This window comes from Protopterus annectens, chromosome 7.part0 (assembly GCF_019279795.1).
Source record: "Protopterus annectens isolate FY-2018-M chromosome 7.part0, PAN1.0, whole genome shotgun sequence".
Lineage (NCBI taxonomy): Eukaryota > Metazoa > Chordata > Ceratodontiformes > Protopteridae > Protopterus > Protopterus annectens.
Genome location: NC_056739.1, coordinates 817,399,364 through 817,421,412, shown reverse-complemented (window position 1 = coordinate 817,421,412; position 22,049 = coordinate 817,399,364). Strand labels below are relative to the sequence as shown.

Genomic DNA, 22,049 nt, shown 5'->3' with positions numbered 1-22,049 from the left:
TGATCACAAGAGTCACTCATAGTCCTAATGAAACTGAAAAAAAATACAATTACAGTATAATCATGAAACTAATAAAAATAAAAGTGCAATCAGCAAGAGGCAAAAATATACATTTCTTAGCTATCTGATAAGTATTGTATTTGAAGTATTAGTAAAAGTTTTATGTGAAAAGGGATAAAAACAGTTATGGTGGCATGAAATTTGTTGTACAAGAGCTGGTGGAGTTGTTTAGAAAATATTTTTTTAGAGCAGATTTAAAGGCTTTGAGCGAGTCAAGGTATGTGATGTGTGAGGGGATGGCATTCCTTGGCAGTGCTGTGGGAGTACAGGCACTCACCAGCTTTTATATGGTTTGGATATATTTAAGAGATGTTTATTAGTGGATCTAAGTGTGCAGATAGGAGTGTATGCTTGAAGAATAGAATGATGCGCAGGGCAGTTATTTGGTTTAAAAAGTAAGTTGTGGGCAAGAGTAAGTTGAGTGTAATGTAGGTAGTGGGGGGAATTCAATTGAGATGTAGCTTGGCAATGATGTGTGCAGGTGCAGTTGGACATGCCAGAGGCAAATTTAGCTATTTTATAAGAACTTGCTTGGAATTTATTAAAAAGGGTTGAATGGAGGTTGGTGAAGGGAGGGAACAAGAAGATTGTTGGCTAATTTCACTTTGGTGTTTGTCAAGATAAAGTTTATGACGGGAAAATTTACCTAGTTTAAAATGGGTTTTCTTTATTGTGTTAAGAATATGTTCAAATGTGAGCTTACTGTCGATAGTTATACCTAATAATTTTGATGAGTTTACTAGTTCAGTTTTTGTCTTATGTGAAAATATTTTAAAGTCTGTGTGTGGTGGTTTTGTAGAGAATAGTAGGAGTTTGGAGTTTTTGGGGTTCAACAGAAGTTGAAAATCATTTAGCGAGAATTCAGTGGATGAAAATGAGTTTTCTGTGAGTTTAAGGAGATCAGAGAAGTTGTAAGAGGAGAGGAGGTAATGGTGGAATCATCCACGTATTGAATGAGTTTACTTTGTAATGAGACCTTATGAAGGTGCTAAAAAGTAGGGGCTTGACAATGGATCCTTGTGGGACACCTATGCTATTAGCTTGGTATTCTGACTGTTCAATGAGCCATTTGACTGATTGTTCTCTGTTTAAGTAGGAGGAGAACCATGTTAGGCATTAGAGGAGCAGCCTAATTTTCCTAGTTGTTTTAACAGTAAAGCATGAGAGATGGTGTCAAAAGCCTTGGATAGCTGTAACAGAATTACTGATGTAGCTAGGCCTGCATCTAGGGCTTTGTTTACTGTGTTTATTGGACAAAAGAGCTGTAATGGTACTGTGTGCTAGACAGAAACCATGCTGGGTTGGAGCAAGGAGGTCATTGTCAGTGAGGTGTTTAAGACGTTGAGCATGCACGCATTTTCCCAGTATTTTTGATAGAAGGGAGAGTTTGGAGATAGGGCAATTGTTAGAGAGTTCATTGGAATTCCTGCCTTTATGTAATGGGGTTAGGATAGATTTTTTCCATATATTAAGTACATATTCTGAGATGGAGTGATTTTATAAGAATACTGACTGGGTATGCAGTTGCTTTGGCAGCAAATTGTAGATATTTAAGGTGGACGTTTATCAGCAGATAAGCAGCAAGGTTTTAGTTTGGATAAGAGTCTTAAGTACTAGGGATGTAGGTACTGGTTGCGTAGTGAAGTAAGGAGTGTAGGTGTTAGTATTAGAAGAGTTTGTCGGAAATGATGAGAGAGGGATATTGTTTTCTCGTATTGAGCTGTCTGGGTTTTGAGACTTTTTTGCCGCTATTGATGTCATTCACTAGTTTCTGGATGGAAGTAATAAAGTGGGCATTAAACATATTGACTATTTGTTGTGTTTTTTTCTGGGCAGGGTGTTGAGTTATGTAAGGTTCCTGGATTTAGCAAGGAGACGACAGATATTTTGTTGGTTAGTTAGCTGTACTGTACAGTTAGTGTCAAGATATTTATAGAGTTGGTTTCATATAAGGATTATTGAAATTGAGGGAGTGTAATAGCCGAGTCAATAGGAGGGTAGTGGGGGTGATAGTGTACAGAAGGTGATGATTGGAGGGTGTGGGTTGAGTAAGAGGAGAATATTTTAATGTATATGTCATTGGGAGCAGAGAGAGAGATTGCTAGGTAGGAGACTAGTTAGGCAAAGAAGATAGTGGGGGCTGATGGGTATAGTGTCAATATTTGTTGCCAGTTTGCTTCGTGGTTATAGTCACAGTACTTACCAGAATAAATGCAAAATATACTTTCTCTTTTTCAGTGTTAAATCTGTGTTCCTCTTGTGTTTTCTGTTTTGTTTAGTTTCCAGCCCTGTACATGACCTTTTGGAAGCTATTCCTTATGAGTACAGGAGCTCACCAAGGATACAGAACAGGGATCAGCAGGAATCCAAGGAAGCAATAGCACAGCTGCGCAAGGTATGCATGTGAAGTACAAAGGAAGCATGTTTCATACTTACTGAACATGTTTTCATTTCTTTATTGGATGTTTTTTCTCATGGTGTTTCATTTGTTTCAGGTAAATGTGCTCTTTTTGGCTGTTAGTTCCATGAGACCTACTCACTCCCCTATAAAGATTTCTACTGTCTGTTTCTGTATCACACTGAATTCGATCACACACATCACCAGGCTTCTTGTTACCATAATGTTTGAGTTTTGGTACTTTGGTGCATTAAACAGCCTTTGGCTCTTCCATGCTTTTAGCTTTCCCTTAGCAGAAGGATTCTCACCACTGTCTAGAAGAGCTGTATGAAACTTGTCCCACTTTCCATCTTATGTGTGGTGTCTGGCAGCGGTTATTGGAACAAATGCCATTGCTGCACTGACAGTATAATGGCAGGTTACTAGAGAACTGTCTAATACACATGCCTCCTGTGAACTTCTACTAGTATTAGAGCATGCATTGCTGCCCTGCCTTGTCTGATGTCCTTCCCCATACATTGTTGCATGCAGTGCAGCAACACCAGGTGTCACCCAGTAAAACTCCCTCACACATAACATTATAGTGCAGTGCATTATCACCAGGTGTCACCCATTAAGGTCCCATCTCATGCATTGCAATGCAGCATAACCAGGTGTCACCTGGTAAAGCTCCTCCTCATGCATTGCAGTGCATCACCAGGCATCACCCAGTAGAGCCCCCATGCATTGCAGTGCAGTGCAGCATCGCCAGGTGTCACCCAATAAAGTCCCCCCCACACACATATTACAGTGCAGTGCATTATCACCAGGTGTTACCCATTAAGGTCCCACCACATGCAGTGCAATGCAGCATCACCAGTTGTCATCCAGTAAAGCTCCTCCTTATGCATTGCAACGTATTATCACCAGGTGTCACTCAGTAAAGCTTCTCCTCATGCATTGCAATGCATCACCAGGTGTCACCCAATAGAGCCCCCCCCCCATGCATTGGAGTGCAGTACAGCATCACCTAATAATGCCCCCCCATGCATTGCACTGCAGTGTGTAATCACCAGGTGTCACCCAATAAAGCCTCCCCCCCCTTACATTGCAGTGTAGTGCTGCATCACCAGGCGTCACCCAATATCACTCTCTCCAGGCAAACACAGACATACATGATGAAGCTGTTTAAAGGGCGCTCGGTTTCTTTTCTCATCTCGATCTACAGCAATAGTGGTGGTAGGTTGAGATGGTGCTTGGAGACTGAGGTGATTGTCATTTATCGGCTCTAATTATTCAGTTTGATCAAGGTACCACTAGTGACATTATTTTGCTGCATCTGCCTGATTCTGCACTGTTTCCTGTGTATTAAGGCTGCTTTCACATACATGTTACATGTAAAGAGCGCATTGCTTACATAAATTTTGATATTTGGTATCACACTTTTGTTCCTCGATTGCTTGATGGCCAGGGGCATGGCTAAAGAAGGTCCTTTGGTGGATTCAAATTTATTACCAAGTTAATCAGTTCCGTGTTTATCAGTCCTAACCAGAATGCTGGTAAACACATTTTTTTCTTTGCTTTTATTTATTTCTTTGTCAACCAGGTAGGTTGAAAAATTTGTACTGGACTTTTTCACTCATGACCGAAGCTTAAGGCTTTGATTAGAGTAAGCTTGTTATATACACAACATTTTCAGTAACAGTACAGACTTAGAAAGTTGTAATTCAACAGTATTTCCATGTTGTTCATTTCATTTTGCCCACAGTGGAGCGGACTTAAGGTTAGAGAGCATTGCACGTGTGATACGATACAAAACGCAGAGTAGGTCTCATGTTGACAGTGTTTAGAGTAACATAGTATAAAGCATTTTAAGACATACCTATCTCGATAGAACCAGTGGTTTACACAGTAGCTTTCTGTGGCATGGATTACTTTTGCATTTTCAGTAGCAGAAGAAAGACCAGTTAAGCCTTTTGAAGCCTATCCTATGCACTTTCACTGATATACTCAATTATTTCCCTTGTCTATAGGGGTTAGACATAGGATTCATTTTCAGTTTCCTATCCATTCATCTATGTTCATAGGTAGGTACTAGGCTATTGGCCCTATGGCCTATACAAGCCTAGCCAAAAAGGTACCCTGGCTTTTGCCACCCAAGAAAATTATTTTCCTGTGCCCCTTTCAAGCATAGGCACAGAAGTGATCACCAGGATGAATTTCCTATTACCCATCCAGTCATCAAGAATTTTCTTGAAGAGTGCTAATGAGCTCTGTTTGACGTAGATGGGTAGTCTGTTCCAGAGTATGGGAAGTCTCTGGGACAGGAATCTCTCTCCAGCATGTTCTGTTTATTGTGGTGACAAGGTTTAGGCCCCTAGAGCATGTAGCTCGGAGGGATTGGGATTTCTTTAAGTGGAGCATGTCCAACAGCTAAGATAGATGTGAAGATAGTGGGGAACTTGCTTTGCTTTACAGAAAATGAGATTTTGCCTCAGAAGTGGAGAATTCTTTGGAAGAAGTTTTTGTCATGCCAACAAGTCCTATTTATGTTGCGGTATAGATTTAGGTCCCTTGGTTTTGTCTTTCTGTTACTACTAGATTTTCAGATATGTAGTAGATCAAGTAGGATTGGGTCATTTATAGCACTGTATGTGAGGCTTAGATCATCCTGTAAGATCCTGTAGGGGAGAGAGGGAGGGCTTTGACGCTCTGGGTAACATAGCAGGCACATATTTGACTTTTTCGTAGGAATCAGCTGACGAGGTTTCTAAAGTTGGTTAGATGTTTGGACAGGTATATACCAAAGTGTGCACTGTGTTCTAGCACGAACTTGAGGGAGGGATAAGAAGAGGGGAATGATGAACTTTTTTGACTGTTAGGGGATGCCCATTGTAATCATTTCAGTGATGTAGGCTTTCCTAATGTCAGTGGAAACTTGGTTGCCAAAGGTGATTTATAATTCATGATAGTGCCTTGGTTTCTTCTGACCGTATTTATTTTACGAGGGATGTCATTTCTGTGGTAATTATATGAGGTATTTATTTTAAGAGGGATGTCATTTCTGTGGTAAACATGTGAGATATTTATTTTAAGAGGAATGTTATTTTTGTGGTAAATATGTGAGAGTCCGTGTTTCCTAAAATGTACGATGCTATAGTTATTATTATTTAGCTTTAAACCATGATGCTGATACTGAGTTTGACCATATTAAACCACATTGGAGGATCTGAGTGTTTTCAGGGGAGTTGATGCTGGCTCCTAGCGTGGAGTTATCTGTGAACTAGATGACAAATAGAAGTGGTCCCAAAATAGATCTCTGCGGTACACACCGAATAACAAGAATTGTTGAGGATAATGTGCCACTGACTCCAGTAGAGTGTTATCAGTGAGCCAGTTGGCAATGCAGCTCATTACATAGAGATTTAAGTTGTTTGACCAGTTTATTGATGATACCAGAATGGGGTATAGTGTTGAAGGCATTAGCAAAATCAAGGGAAGCTGTATGCATGAAGTTACCCTCCTCTAGTGCTTCTGTGACTTTTCAAAGAAATCATCTGCCTTTTATAAAGCCAAATTGATTAGGTTCTAAGGATTGTAGATTCCTTATGTCCCTATTTATGAGGCTCTTCAATGATATTTTCCGTCACCCTATAATGATACTGCTGATGGCGTTTTGTTACCAGAGTCCATGATAGGGCCTCTTTTGTGCACAAGTACTACAGCTGTTCTTCAGACTTCTGGCATGTATCTAGAGGAGAAGCTGGGATTGATAGTTTAAGAATGAGGACTAATAGGAGATATTTCCTACTGACCAGGAAAATGACCATTATGTTATCTGGACGTATAGAGCAGGTATTTTTGGTCTTAGAGTGCTTTTAGTATTTGTTCATAGGTAGCTACATGGGAGGGGTATGAGCAGGATTCATTGTACTTGGGGAAATTTGGAGGAGACGAGAGGAGAAGTTTGAGGTTAATTTAATTTGTAAGGATGTTAGTTGCATCCTCAGGGTTTGAGTGGGTGGTGCCATTACTGATGAGCTTGGTGCAATGCTTGTTAATGAAGTTGAAAAACATGGTAGGAATAAGAGCAAAAGTGGTATTGGGGAAGAGGTAATTGGAATTATTTGGACAGGCTGACAGAGGTTAGAATATTGCAGAATGAGAGGAATCTTACAGAATAAGAGGAGAAGCAACTGTAGAGTGCTAAAGATATATAATATGCATGAGTTTAGAAAAAGTGCTGTTTAACCAACTATATTTGATGAACAAAGAAACTTTTACCATGGCAACTTAGGCAACAGAAAGTAGAAAGCATTGATAAACTTAGCCTTTAACAGGAAGAATAACCATAGATCCTGTAGGGGTATTAAAAATATTTCAGAGATTTTATGAAAAGCTGTATAAAGGTAATGTGGAAACCAAGAGAAGGCATAAATAGAAATACTTATGAAAGACAAGTATGCCAAGGTTAGAGGAAGTTCTCACAGCTTATGAAAAGAAAGGCATATTCCAGATGACTGGAGAATATTTTTTTCTAATGCCAGTGTACAAGAACGAAGTGGCTATTCACAACTGTGGACAGTATTGAGGTGTCAATACTCCTGTCACAGGAGTGCTGGAGAGGGTTATTAATAGATGAATATGTAGAGTAGTAGAACATAAGATTGGAGATGAGCAGTTTGGATTTATTTTAGAATGCAGCACAACTGACCTGAAGTAGTGAGAGAGAACCTGAGACAGACAGGCATGACCCATGGTGAAGCTAGGAGAGTGGCATTGAATCTAAAGAGATGGTGACAATTGACGTGGCCCTCTGACCCTGTGTAGAAAAATGGGAAAAAGGGAGTTGATGTTGATGAGAGGAAGATGAGGCACAGCAATTAATAGCTAACATACGAGATAAAAATGGTGATGTATAGCCAATCGTCAGGGCACTCTACAGGAGCAGATGGTAATTCCTGAGGAAGTTTGGGAGTTGGGAGGATAGAAAACAATAAATATCTGGAAGGTTTTGTTTAACGGTCTTGGGGGGAGTTCCATTATCTTGGAATAAAGCTGTGATGGCTGTATAACCTAAGAGGATAAAGACCCTTCAAACCCTGCTTCATTTAGAGCTGTTTCTATTTAAACCATGATTTTAAAGTGTTTGTCTGTACCAGGTAAGAGAATGTCAAAGCTGTTACCAAAACTGATTGATGTGGATCAGTGTGGTTTTGTGGAGGGGAAGCAAACATTTGTCAGCATTAATAGAACAATAATGATACAGAGGGAAGCAGAGGGTAAGAACATGCCACTGCTGTTGTTGTTGGGTCTTATTGCAGTGAATGCATTCAGTAGAGTCATTTTGGATTTTCTGAACAGGGCAATGGTAACATTTTCATTCCTTGGTAGAGTAATAGGGTTACTTAGGATTTATGAAGTATGGGGGGGGGTCCTATTCAACAAACTGTTTGAACAGAAAAACAAAGCAGAGGTGTCCTCTTTCCCCTTTATTTGCTTTACTTTTAGGGCCATTAACAAAAAAATAAGGGACTCGGAAATAAGAAAAAAAAAGTATATATATAATAACTGGTATGGTAATCAAGAAAAATGTGTTTTATTTGCAGATGATATTATTTTGTAGTTGATAAATTCAAAAGATGAAGTTGTGGAATATTTTGAGACAATTTCATATCTTTTCAAGATGTAAAATAAATGAAGATAAAACAAAGGTTATAGCAGTAAACTATATAATCACACATAAATTGTTTCCACAGTGCCTGTATTTATTGGGGACATAATATGAATTTGGAGTATGGATTAAAAACAATTGTATTATGGCCTCTAAAGATATGTGGGAGGAGATTAAAGAAAGAAAGGATAATACAAATACTGAGAAGCTGGAAGCTCTTGATTATGGATATGGCTAGCAAGGTACAAGCAGTACAAATGTTTTAGTCCCTCTAGAAGTGTATACAGGTGAGACTGTTTTTATCATCCAGAGAAGCTGTGGACCATAATTGATAAAGATAAATAAAGATAAAGATTGATAAAGATTTGGAGAAATTTATTTGGGAAAGGAAGAGGGTAAGACTTAAGTTGGATAGGTTTATCCTTCCAATAGGAGAAGATGGCATAGGATTACCTGATTTGAAGGGATATGTTAGAGGTACACAATTTAAGGCTGATATACATAACAAACAGGTTATAAGTCAAAGTGGAATGGAGCAATGCTGAAATAGGGGAAAGCTGAGAAGTAAGAACAAAGTAAGATTTTGGATGCAGGTCCATAAGGAGAATAAGGCCCCGATCTCGTCTGATCTCAGAAGCTAAGTAGGGTCGGGCCTGGTTAGTAGTTGGATGGGAGACCACCTGGGAATGCCAGGTGCTGTAGGCTAGCCTACGGCCATACCACCCTGAATCCATCCGATCTCGTCTGAATAACAACCACCACACAGATTATTATAGTTGTAAAGTATGAGAAAGTACTTGTAGAAGTAAGCCCACATGGGAATGGAGATAGATTTTTACCAATAGGGATGACTGGCATGTAGGGGTGCAGAAACTAGGCAGTTGGGGCCTAGAGTTTATTGGAGATAAAATTAGCATGATTTGGGAACAAATAATAGGAAAAGAAAGATAATCGAGTAGGATGAAGTTATACAGAAGCTTGGATCGCAATTTAAAGATTACCTTCCCTACTAAGGACTGATACGTGTATAGACATAGAGAAAGAGACAGGATTGCTAAACGAAAGACCAGTTCTGATCGCATTATTAGTTTAGTCTAGAACAGAAATTGCTGTTAAAGGGATAATTAGTAGGACATATGTAATGTTGCATAACTATAATCAATCGGGAGGTTAGAAAAGATTGGGAAGAGATAATGGAAAGGCGTTATACAAAGGAACAATGGGAATACATCTATGCAGCTCTCTAAAAAGGGTCAGTGAGGGAGGAAGAGCCAAGAAATAAGTCCTGAACACATGGCTAGAAACTAGCCTTGCCTAAAGACAGTGAACTATCTTTCGTGTCCTTTCAAGCTGACAGACACTCATCATCTTCATCTTTCGGCTGCTCCTGTTAGGGGTCACCACAGCGGATCATCTGTTTCCATTTCTTCCTGTCCTCTGCATCTTGCTGTGTCACACCAACCACCTGCGTGTCCTCTCTCACCACATCCATAAATCTCATCTTAGGCCTTCCTCTTTTCCTGTTACCTGGTAGCTTCATCCTTAGCAACTTTTTTCCAATATACTCCACATATCCCTTCTCAGCACATGTCCAAACCAACGTAATCTTGCCTCTCTGGCTTTGTCTCCAACTCCAACTCCTGCCTTTTTGTCAATGCCACTGTCGCCAACCCATATAAAATAGCTGGTCTCACTACCCTCTTGTAGACCTTCCCTTTCACTCTTACTGGTACTCATCTGTCACAAAACACTCCTGGCACTCTTCTCCACCCACTCCATCCTGCCTGCACTCTCTTCTTCACCTCTCTTCCACACTCACCATTACTCTGAACTATTGATCCCAAGTATTTAAACTCATCCACCTTTGCCACCTCTACTCCTTGCATCCTCACCATTCCTCTGTCCTCCCTTTCATTCACGCACATATATTCTGTCTTAGTCCTGCTGACCTTCATTCCTCTTCTCTCTGTAGCATATCTCCATCTCTCCAGGGTCTCCTCCACCTATTCCCTACTCTCACTACAGATCACAATGTCATCGGCAAACATCATCCATGGGGACTCTCCTGTCTGATCTTGTCGGTCAACCTGTCCATCATCATTGCAAATAAGAAAGGGCTCAGAGCTGATCCTTGATGTAATCCCACCTCCACTTAAAAGCATCCGTCACTCCCACAGCAGACCTCACCGCTGTCACACTACCCTTGTACATATCCTGTACCACTCTTACATACTTCTCTGACACTCCCGGCTTCCTCATACAATACCACAACTCCTCTCTAGGCACCCTGTCATATGCTTTCTCTAAGTCTACAAAAACACAATGCAACTCCTCCTGACCTTCTCTGTCCTTCTCCATCAACACTCTCAGAGCAAACATCGCATCTGTAGTGCTCTTTCCTGGCATGAAGCCATACTGCTGATCACTAATCATCACGTCCCTTCTTAACCTTGCTTCCACTACTCTTTCCCAGAACTTCATGCTGTGACTGATCAATTTAATCCCTCTGTAGTTACTACAGCTCTGCACATCACCCTTATTCTTAAAAATCTGTACCAAAACACTTTTCTCCATTCCTCAGGCATCCTCTCACTTTCCAAAATTTCATTAAACAATCTGGTTAAAAACTCCACTGCCATTTCACCTAAACACCGCCATGCTTCCACAGGTATGTCATCTGGGCCAACAGCCTTTCCATTCTTCATCCTCTTCATAGCTATCCTTACTTCCTCCTTGCTAATCCATTACACTTCATGATTCACTACCCCCCCCCCATCATCCAACCTTCTCTCCCTCTCATTCTCTTCTTTCATCAGCCCCTCAAAGTACTCTTTCCATCTGTGCAACACACTGACAGACACTGGACCTTCCCAAAATGTCACCAATAACTAAGCCAATTATTGAAGTCAGTCATCTCTCGCTTATATTGTGGCATCGTTTTTGGTAAGCCCGTACTCCTCAAGACTAGTTTGTTTCACCCGTAGAGACGTACTTGGAGAGATCCATCATTTCCCCCTTTATATAGTCTAAAGGGTTGCATCTCAAGTCATTTCCATTTCCATGGATAACAACATGAAAAAAATGTTCCTAGTGGCAATAACTACTACTTGAAGGATATTTGAATTGTAGGCCATTATGTGCAGACCGCCCTTTCTCAGCTTCCACAAGGACAACGTTACCTTCCACACCAATCCCACTTTCATGCCCAGGGTTGTGACAGAAGTCTCTCTTAGTTAGGCAGTCAACCTCTGGTGTTTTACCCCACCATATAGAACAAGGGGGAACGTACTGTCCAGACTCACGATGAGTATAAGTAACTGAGAATGTCCTTCTATGTCGCTGTTGCAGTATTCCTGACCTTAGGGATAGCCTGCCAGGGATAGCCCAGTGACCAGAACTGTTAAGGTTTTGACTGAAGCAGTTTACTGGGTCTAGAGGAAGGTAGATTTGTATCTTCTAAATTCCTTTCTAACTAGATTTCTTAGAAGTAGAAGGCATTCCCTTATGCCAGGTGCATGGACATATCTCCACTCCAGCCGAGCTAAGGAGTGTGCTTAGAGATTTAAGTTTAGTGAACCATAGTTTGTAGTCGTAAACAGCCATAATGTAAATGGAGAAGTGGTTTGTTACAGGAGAATTAGTTTGTTAGTTAAATGTTTGTTTCAGTGGAATCAGTAGAATTAAAATTGGGGACCAGCCAGTGACTGTTTGCTGAGCTTGAAACAAAGGGGCATGATATATTCAGTTGTTCTAATGGAAAAATCCTGTTTTCTGATTTTTTTTTTATTTTTTTGATGGCAAGGCATATTCCATTAGTTTGTCTTCAGCAGTCTTAAGACTTTTTAAGACCCTTTCCATTAAACTGAAATGTCCTACCCCTTCTGCTGTCTGAGCTTCCTTTCTGGGACGGAACAAAATTAAATGTCATGCTGATGCACTGACAGAAAACTCTCATTCAGAGGTGATGTAATGCATTTTATTGGCCTAAAATAGGTTTTCTATTTACTTGACCTTTTGGACTAACACGACCCCAGATGAAGTGCTTCTGTTAGTTTGAAAGCTCCAATAACTGAAACTCGTGTTGGTCTAGTAAAAAGTATCCCATCCCCTTCAAGTTTCTGTGTTTACTGAGAGCAGTGGTGCAGTTTTTAACTCTCCTGACATTGATAGAGCTTTCTGGTAATTTTGTATGACTTTTTCCTGTGAGTGCAGCTCTTCCCTGTCATAAAAGTTGTTGCTTCTTGACATAACCACCAAGAAAGAGTGATTCCCTTTAAATGTTGTTACATAGCCAAGAGAATGTGGAACAGTCTAGGTTTGCAACATAATTTCTGGCCTTACAGTGGGACAAGTATAGGGGATACTAAAGAGGACTGTTGGAGTGCTTGCAGTGATTGTAGATTCATATGTTGTTGCAGTCATTGCCCCCACCCCCACTTCACAGCTATAAAGATTCTGACATGGAGTTGCACCTTCTGCATTGCTATGAACTTGGGGTCTCAGATTTGTCTTTTTGGGACACTTGCCTTATGTTTTTTTTTCACTGTGGGTAATCTGTGCTGTAGTCTAGAGGACTACTGGGCTGCTCTGCTATCTGAAGTATGCTACCTCACTATCACTGTTAATTTAATCAGAATAGCATATGTACCAAAATAAGCAAATGTGACAAGTCTGATATTGTTTGTCTGGAATTAAAAACTCACCGATTATAGATTTGGGCGACTTGTTTTTGGAAAGAGCTGTGGTACTACAGAAGCTGAATCCTGTGTCAGTAGTAATATGCAGTGGAAACGTTTTTCATTTACTTAAGTTTCTTTTCAGGTTTCAGAACTGAATAGCTTTCCACATGTCTTAACAAGTATTCTTTCTTTGCAGACTGTTGAGTCTCGGTTAAATATCACATTAGCAGAAGACCTTGGAGAAGCTCTTTCAAATGGCACAGTCCTTTGTCAGTTGGTGAACCATATGCGACCGCGATCTATTGCATTTATTCATGTTCCCTCCCCAGCAGTGGTGAGTTACAAAATTGCAGATTAGAAATGTTAATAAAAAAGGCAGACCATCATTTTGCATTCATCTTTGTATGTAGCTATGAAAGTTAGCAAAATCCCACTACAACTGGAAACTGAACATTGTGAACCAGTCAAATTTGTAATCAGAAGTTGGCAGATACAGCTGTCATTGTCAGAAGAAGAGAACAGAAAATACACAAGTGCTGGCTGGGGGTGCAGGGCAGAAATAAAACCCAGAAAGTTGAGGTTTCTGAGAACATCTATGTTGCAGTGCTTCCCTCTTACTTTGCGGCTCATGTACAGTGATGTTGGAGTTAGTACAGTATATAAAAGTTGCAGGTGTGTGAATGGCACAACCTCCCACAGGGAGAGTGCAAGGGGCTTATTACAGCAGTTTCAGTAGTTGCTGTAATTAGTTGTAGTTTTGCATTTGCAGAAGCAGGGCTTAGTCGTAGGTCTTGCACTTCTGTCATGGAACTGCTTGATAATTTCACTGAGAACTGTCCTCTCCACTTGCAAATGAATACCACAGATCTCATTTTTTAATTTTTTTTTTCAGTTGCATCAATTTATTTTTAAACAAATGATTTTGTGTTTTAAAGAAGAAAAGTCATGGATCAGGGAGCTTTTCTTATGTCCTTATGTCACTGACCATTTTTATCTATCTTATTTAAATCTGCCATTTGTTGGAATTGTATTAGGTCATTTGCTTTTTTTTTTGAAGTCACTAAAGTGGGTGATGCTTACACCAGTTTTGACAGAATGTTTGCAGTAGATTGCTATGTAGTTGGTAGATTTTTGCCTGGTGTGTACTTTAACATGGTAATTGGCTCCTGAAGACTTGTAAAAGAGTTTTTTTTTTCAGCTCACTGACTTGGAATGCATGGGACATGTTTTGCTTTCAAGTTAGTGAATACTGACAAGAATCCAGACTGCAGTTTTGTTGCTTAAAAGAAGAAAGTGCTTTCTGTAGAGCTTGTTACTAATATATGGGGCCACAGGTCCAAGGATCAAACAGTGAGGAGGTCATCTGCGTACTATAATGGATATTATTTGGGGCAAGTTGTTTTACATCATGGCTTCATTAGCTCATTTGCTGTACTTCATGTTCATAAATGTGAACACGGAGACAATTACCTGTTTGGCTGGCTGTATGTTTATTTTTATTTATTTTTTCTAGGTATATACTTTTTGCTCCCAGTGCTTGTGGACCATCAGGCTTCCCCTAAACAGATTCTGCCTATTTGGTCCCCTCATCCTAGGTACTCTTAGTAGTACAGAGGTGAGAGCCATCCAGACCCAAGGCTGTCATATGCAATGCCACCCCTCTAGATGTTGTAGCATTGAGTGGCCATGATCCATCCCCCCCTTCCAGGATGGGCATACTTGGTATTCTCCATGCTGGCTTCCAAACACACCTGACCCACCAGTCAAACTCCACTTGTCTAGGCCTTTGTTTGGTGTTTATCTCCCTGTGTCAATGTAGTTGGCTTGGCTTTCTATTTTTGTCCAAGGAAATTGCACATTTTTGGTAGACACCAAGGGAGAAAAATACCCTTACAAAACTCGTGTATCTTTATTAACGTGCAGCTTAACCAAAGTCAGTAATCCTGTAATGTTTTCTAGTTTGGACATCATCTTGGTTTGGTTATAGTCGTATACATAACTTGAGTTGAGGGTGCAGGAACACATCCTTTAGGAAACATGGCCTTATACCCGTACCTGGCATGGTGCAGGTCTCTGTTATACCCCTGCCACCATTAGACGTCTTCTGGTCTACCTCAGTGCAGGGAGAATGGGAGCATTTGATTATTTTTTATACACAAGGATCAGTAGAAGGGTTCCATACACATCCTCACATTTCAGTGCTGGATCAGCAGAAAAAGAACCGGAGAACTGGAGGATAGCTGTCATCCAAACTCTCTTCGAGGTAAGTCTGTTTAAAAAGTTGCCTTCTATTCTTCACATGAATTGAGCTTATCCTTAATTAGTGCGGGGATCACGCTCCTTCCCTTCCTCCATTTTGGCAGATGATGACTGACCCATAAGTGTGGACACACCTGTCTGCCACACTGGGTGCAGAGAGTGAGCTTGGAGTGTAAATGTCACTCATTCCCCCAAATGATCAGTTGGTTCTCGCTATCAACCAGCCTGATCTCATAGAGCAGCCTTCAAATAATCCTTTGATGTCTGGTGGGAACATGGCATTATAACCTGCACCTGGCCTGGTTTGCGCCTCTGTTATTCCCATGCTGCTACCCAGCCTTCAGTGCACATCCATATTTGTCTTGTTCCAGTACCAGGATTGTTTATGGGCTTGTGTTTAAACCTGGTTGGGGACTGTATCCTACAAGAAGCCTAAGGATGTGGAAGCTGTTATCTTCAGGATGAAAAAGATAAGGATAGCAGCTGCTGCCCAAGATGTAGCCCCTCCTTCCCTCACTGCATTGAACCACTTTCTTTATCGAGCTCTTAAGGCTATTGAAGTCCTGCATGGACTGGGGTTTGTGTCTTGGTGGATTGGGGGGGGGGGGGGGGCAGAAAAAAAAAAGAAAATCCTTTTGAGGAAAGCTGCATCCCATACTCTTCTGACAGTCATCATTTGTCTGTTGTGTTCCCACAAGTCTGGGTGTTGCTGAAACAATTCATGTGTGGATACATAGGTTTATGCTTTACAGTTCTCCAACCAGTCAACAAACTCTTAGACTTTTTCAGTCACTAATACTACTTGCAGCACCACTGTTTCTCATGTCTAAACTATATCCTCTGAGATTGAGGCTTTGCAGTTCTGTTTATTCACTAATTTCTCATTGTTGCTGGTCTTCCTGATCAGCTTGATGTCCCATTATTGGACTTTGTTTCAAGTCCAAGGTACTCCTACTCCTACTCTTCTAATCTGCTCCTGGGCTTTTTTCCTGACACTGAAGCTTTTAACTTTGGAACAAGGGAAAATGTTTCACTTGCAAAGTCTTTCTGTGGACTTTGTTATTGTCAGACGTTTGGGAAGCAAGGTTAACTTCAGCTGGCTGGCTCACACTTTATTAGCTACTAAATGTTTTAGTTCCTTCATAGCGTATTTTGCCGTCAATGTTGTCTTTGATTCTCTAGGAAAAATCTTCTGAAGACAGCTGAATGTAGGAACTTGAATTTCACATCTGCCTGTCGACATCTTACTGGGGAAAAAAAAAAACTTGCTTCACTTCTGTATGGTGTACAGTGCGTAGTTATTTTCCCTGTGCATTCTGTCTCAAATTTCTAATACTTTTCCCTTGTGTAGCAGTTTTGTCAGCAGCATTTCTGCAGGTATTACTAAATCCTTACTAGCACAGGTCTTTGCTGCTTTCTCATAGCCAGATTTGGAGCATTCAAATGATTTGCACCTTCAGTTTAGAAATCCTGCTGTGGGAAACTGGTCTAGTTGCTTATTTGTGCTTTCATAAAATTAATGTAGTCTGTTCCTTAACGTTTCTGTGGTATAGTAGAAAATGTCATTTTTTTCTCTGCATGCTTTGTCTTTGAATGCTACTATTTTTCGAAACAACTCTTCTTGAGATGTCTCATATGCAGTCTTTCATTATATCCTCCAACTTCTGCAGTTTTATCAGCTCATTTGAAAAGGTATTTTTACAGTTCTGCAATATGTCATTTGTTTTAGACACCTATGATTGTAATTGATTCATTTTTCTTCTAAATTACTGGAAGCACTTTCCTGTACTAAAACTGGAACTTGGAACTACTTTTTGCTCAACAGCTACAAGGCTTTTAATTCTCTTTTTCTGGTTACTTTCTCCACATTTCCTCCTTGCTGGCATCCGGGCATTGTATTTAATAGCCAGTAATTGAATTTTACCCAGTTTGTCATTTTTACTGTTTTTTTAAGCAATTTGACAATTTTCAGACTACAGGAGCTCTCATTAACCTGTTACTCACTGTGTAGCCATCTTAGAAGCCTGCAGCTTGGTTTGCTTTCTTGAAGAAGGTTCAGGAGAGGAATCATCTTCATACACTTGTTATACATTTGCAGCACAGGATTTACCTGAAGAAGGACAAGCTCTGTGGATTCTAATTAAGACTCTAGTGTAAGAGCATGAGGCTGATGGATGTTTTCTCCTTTGCATGGAAGTGTTTTCCTGCATAGATATTCCCCAGCTCATTATCCTGCTAAGGGTGTTGTTAAAGGTGATGATTAAGAGACCAAGGATGATTCTTTTGGTCCAAAAAGTACCAGTTCTCCAGTTGGTGGAACTGGAGTCCAGACCACCGTATAGCTCACTACCACCATGCGCTTCCTTACATAGAGGTTCAGTACCCCTGGAACAACTCTGTCTGGATAATCAGACAGTCATTCCTCTCAATTACTTGCTTTCAGATAACATGCTCAAAGTTATGAAAGAGGTCAGGAAGTCCAAAACACAGCAGAGTCATACCTAGCAAAGTGAAGAAGATTACTTGGTGCAAAAAACAGAGGACGGCATGGCATTCTCGTACTTGTTAGCTCTGTTTGCAGCAGTGCTGCCGTACCCTGCTGTTCTGTTAAAATGCATATGGCCATCATTTCAACATGCTTTCCTCAGTACTCACCATTGACCAGTCACATTCTAGTGAGTTGGTTCCTTTAAGGGGTCCTTCACATCATCCGCCAAGAATGGTTATCCCTTCAGTTTGGTACCTTAATGTCATTGTGGAGAACCTATCATTAGATCCCTTTGAACTAGCAGCTTCTTGTCCATTAAAATGTCTGTACTGAACAACAGCCTTATTGGTGGCCATCACACCTGCATAAAGAATTTCTCAATTACAAGGTACAATGTGTAGAGGATCGTTTACAGTATTTCATAGGGACAAGTTCAGTCTTGGAGCCAATCCCTCTTACATGCCTAAGGTAGTATCAAAACATTCATTCAGAGTAGATAGCTACCTGTTTTCTTTTCCAAGCCACAAACTTAAATGGAAAAGTAGTTTACAGTTCTTTTATGCTCACAGTTGAGAAATTAACTTGATATGACAAAAGACAAGTGGAGTAGTTACATGTGGCATTCCTCCTTGGGAAGCATAGGAAACTGGAGATAAAACAAGTTTTTTTCATGTGGTATTCGGTTTTGTTACAAAAGAGAATTACAGGAGTAGGTAAATACGTATTACACTAGAACAGCCTTCTTTGAACCTGTCCATGCTCAAAGCATTTATGAAGCATCTTCTTTGTCTTCCATCTGCACCATTTCCAAGCTGTATTGGTTGCATGTACAGTTCAGAAGAGGAGCTAGATTTACAACTGCAAGTCCTTTGGGGCCACATTTAAATAATGGCCTTAGCAGGAACTATTTCTGTTTCTACCATTTCCCATAGTGAGTATTGTTATGGGAATCTTTCTGTTGAGTATTACTGCAGACAGTGATCCATACAAAAAAATAATACTGTTGTGTGAGCACCTCACCATAATAGTAGATGTTTGAGTAAGATTTATTTAGTTTACATTTTTGTTACCGGGAAAAATCCGACTGGGCGCATGTCCTTTTTCAGCAGAGGCCCTGGCAGAAAAGCTCCACATAGAACATAACTCATAATACATACAATTTAACATTTGATTAGAACTGATCACACAGTGAAAGTAATAGAGTTTAAAACAATCGGGATCTATTTGTAAAAGTAAGTAATCAGTCAGAGGAGCTCAAGACATTAGAGCCTGACTATTGCAGAAAGGAATTGATGAACAGATACTATAGTCAGTCAGAATATTGAAATAAAGTGAAAGTAGCAAGGTAGTATAGATAGTAGCAAGAATAGAAAAGAAGAGACATGTACTGCCCGAGGGTATTTGTGTAGCACATATACTGCCCGAGGGTATTTGTGTAGCACATATACTGCCCGATGGTATTTGTATAGGACTTGTTAGGTTATTTTTAGGTCGAGTATTCTTGTTTGAGTGGAATCCAATTGTCCTATAGTAAGTGTAGTATTGGTAACCTTAAAGAAGAGGAATTAGTATTGATTATTGATTGAGAGAAGTGAATTAGACGGGCAGAGCAAGAGCACAGCCATTTGTTGGAAAAGTGATTTTTTTAGCATTTTTTTTTTTTTAATTGAGACAAGGATGAAATATTTGTGATGTCATGTGGTAAGGCATTCCAGATTTTGCCAGTGTAACTTGAGAAGAGGGATTCTAAAGCTAGGTTGTTGGTTTTATTGATCTTAAGGTGTTTGTTGGTGGAATGCAAGGTTCTGGTAGTGGAGTATGATTGAAATAATATATGAAGGGCCGGAGTTTTATCAGGTTGATATAGTATTTTATGTGCCATAGTTAACTGGTTAAGGAGGGGGAGTTGGGGAAGCTCCAGCCAGTTGAGTTTTTTTTAAGTACTAGACGGTGAGATCTAAATGGTGAGCTTGTAGTGTATCTGGCAATTTTATTGTAACAGGATTCCAGTTTTGCTAGTTCTGTTTTTCTTAGATTTGTATATATGGAAGGTGTGTAAAGCAATGTAGAGATCAGGTGGGATTGGACAATAGTAGTCTTAGTGTTTGTTGTGAAATAGTGTTTGTTTCTGTACAGTGTTCCTATTTGTTTAAGTACTTTTTTCTACTGTTTGGGATGTGTGGATGTCAAATCTCATGTTAGTCAATTTCAACTCCCAGAAGTTTGGAGTGCAATGAGAGGGATAACAAGGGTGTTATTTAATGAAGTGATGTTAAATGTGGCAGTGAGTGCAGTTGTTTTATTGGGGTGGAAGATCATGAATTTGTTTTTTGGGGGGTTTAGGATTAGTTGGTAATTTGTTAGCCAGGTCTCTACTGCTAGAAAGGATTGTTGTGTTAGTTTTTGAAGTTCTTGTATGGTAGTAGCAGCACATATCACTGTTGAGTCATCTGCATATTGGATTAGCGAAGCTTGTTGGGTAGTGTTATGGAGGTTATTTGTAATATTGTAAAGAGTAGTGGGGCTAATATAGAGCCTTGTGGAACTCCTAGTATCACCAGGAGAAGGGGTGATAGTGTTTGTTGCCAAGGTACTGCCTGCTAGCGCCCAGATAGGTAGTCCTGAAACCAGGCTAGGGTACTATGGCATAGGTTTAGCTCTGAGAGGACATTTAGGAGTTTGTGAGACCGTATCAAAGGCTTTTGATAGATCAAGGAATATAGAGGATACAAAGCTGCTGCTGTTTCTGTGATGGTCAACAGTTTTAGTAAATGACAGTAGTACGGTGGTAGTACTGTGATATGGTCGGAAACCATGCTGAGTGTTGCTTAGTAGTGTATTAATTTGTAGGTAATATGATTTGTTTGTGAACTGTTCTCTCAAGAATTTTAGAGGTGATACAATTGCGATTGGGCAATAGTTAGATAGGTCTGTTGATGAGCCTCCTTTTTAAAGTGGAGTAATATGAGAGGTTTTCCAAATGGTAGGGACATGGTGTTCTGCTATGGATCTGTTGATTAGAATGGACACTGGGTAGGCAAATACCCTCAGCAGTTAGTTTTAAAAATTCAGCAGGTAAGTTGTCTGCTTCTAGTGTGGTAGGTTTTAGCTCTTGGAGTAATTTTTTGATTGTGTCTGTTGATACAGGTTGCAGGGAGAAGGTGTTCTTGTTATTGGTTGGCATGGATGTCATTTTGATAGGAGAGGGACGGGTTTGATTGTTGGAATTGGGTTGTGATGTCTGTATTGTTATTAGTGATGGGGGAGGGTAGAGACTTTGCCAGTTGGAGTATATTGTTTATTGCAGACCAGATTTTTTTGTGGGTTATTGTGGTGCTGATTTTGAATTTCTGAGTAATAATTTATTTTGTCTTGTTTAATTTGTTGCTTTGCTTTATTTCTAAGTTCATAGTAGGTTTGAAATGCAGGTTGGGTTTTTTGTACCAGTTTTCCCGTGCCTTGTCCCTTGATTTTAATAGTGACCTAGTTTCCTTACATAACCATGAAGCATAGTTGGATTTAACGCACATTGTCCTAGATTTATGTCCAGGAAGGTAGTATTGAAAAAATGTATTGCTTCTTCCAGGGGAGTAATTTGAGAGGTGTCCAGTTACAGTTTTTAAGGACATTTATGAGGTCATTCAGGTTAAGGTGTTTTTTGTTTCTTATTTGTTGGTAAATAATTTGTTTTGTTGTGTTAGTTTGTTGTGTAAGTAGGTAGAATGGTCACTGAAGCTGCCAGGGAGACAACCAAGGTGAGAAGAGATGGCTGGTTTATTAGTTAAGATCCAGTCGAGAGTGGAGTGTTTATTGGATGGTTTATTAATCCTAGTGAGTTTTTGCATGAGTTGGGTGAATCCATTCAAATTGATTGAATTGTGGGGTTTTTGGAAGTTGCAGTGTAATCAGTCTATATTAGCGTTACCCATGCTAATTGTTTCCTGTGGCAGTGTATTAAAGGACCAGTGCAGTATATTTTCTAATGTTTGGATATTATCACTAGGTGGTATATACATACCTATAATGTTTATATGTTTTTTGTGATTAACCTTCAGTTTAATAATTAGGACTTCAGCATTGTTGAAGGTTGGTATTTTGTTATCCATGGATTTTAAGATCAGTGTTGCAGTACTGGCTCTCACCAGCCTATTCTTGTAAGATGCGGCATCCTGCAAAGGTCTAATCTGTTCTGTAGTGACAGATGTCAGGGAGGAGGGAAAACCAGAGGGTGAAGACCTTTCTGTAAAATCCCACTCAAATTAGATAACCAGAGGACTGCAGGTGGGACTTTTTATTTTTGAAGGGTTTTATCCCTGCTGTCAGCCATCAGCGCCCTTTCATCCCGTTGACCGATTTGTTCCCCTTCTTCAAGGCAAGGATAGTCCAGAAGGGAACATTATTTAGACAAATATTGGAGTGTTTCATATTTTTTTCTTTCAAGCCCTTGGATAGGCACCAGGGGATGGGCTTGCAGTGCCCTGTCCTTAGAGGATGCCCCCCCCTTTCCACAAG

At 40.1% G+C, this 22,049-nt stretch overlaps 1 protein-coding gene across 2 annotated transcripts in view; it reads left to right on the top strand.

The window, feature by feature from the left end:
• The window catches only part of LRCH4 (leucine rich repeats and calponin homology domain containing 4), a 1,419,989-nt gene that overhangs the window by 1,299,203 nt on the left and 98,737 nt on the right, over nucleotides 1–22,049 (top strand). For both annotated transcript variants that reach the window (XM_044077349.1, XM_044077347.1), the window contains exons 16-17: nucleotides 2,340–2,455; nucleotides 12,987–13,124. In XM_044077349.1, coding sequence (XP_043933284.1) covers nucleotides 2,340–2,455; nucleotides 12,987–13,124 — 254 coding nt within the window. The remainder of the gene's footprint in view (nucleotides 1–2,339; nucleotides 2,456–12,986; nucleotides 13,125–22,049) is intronic.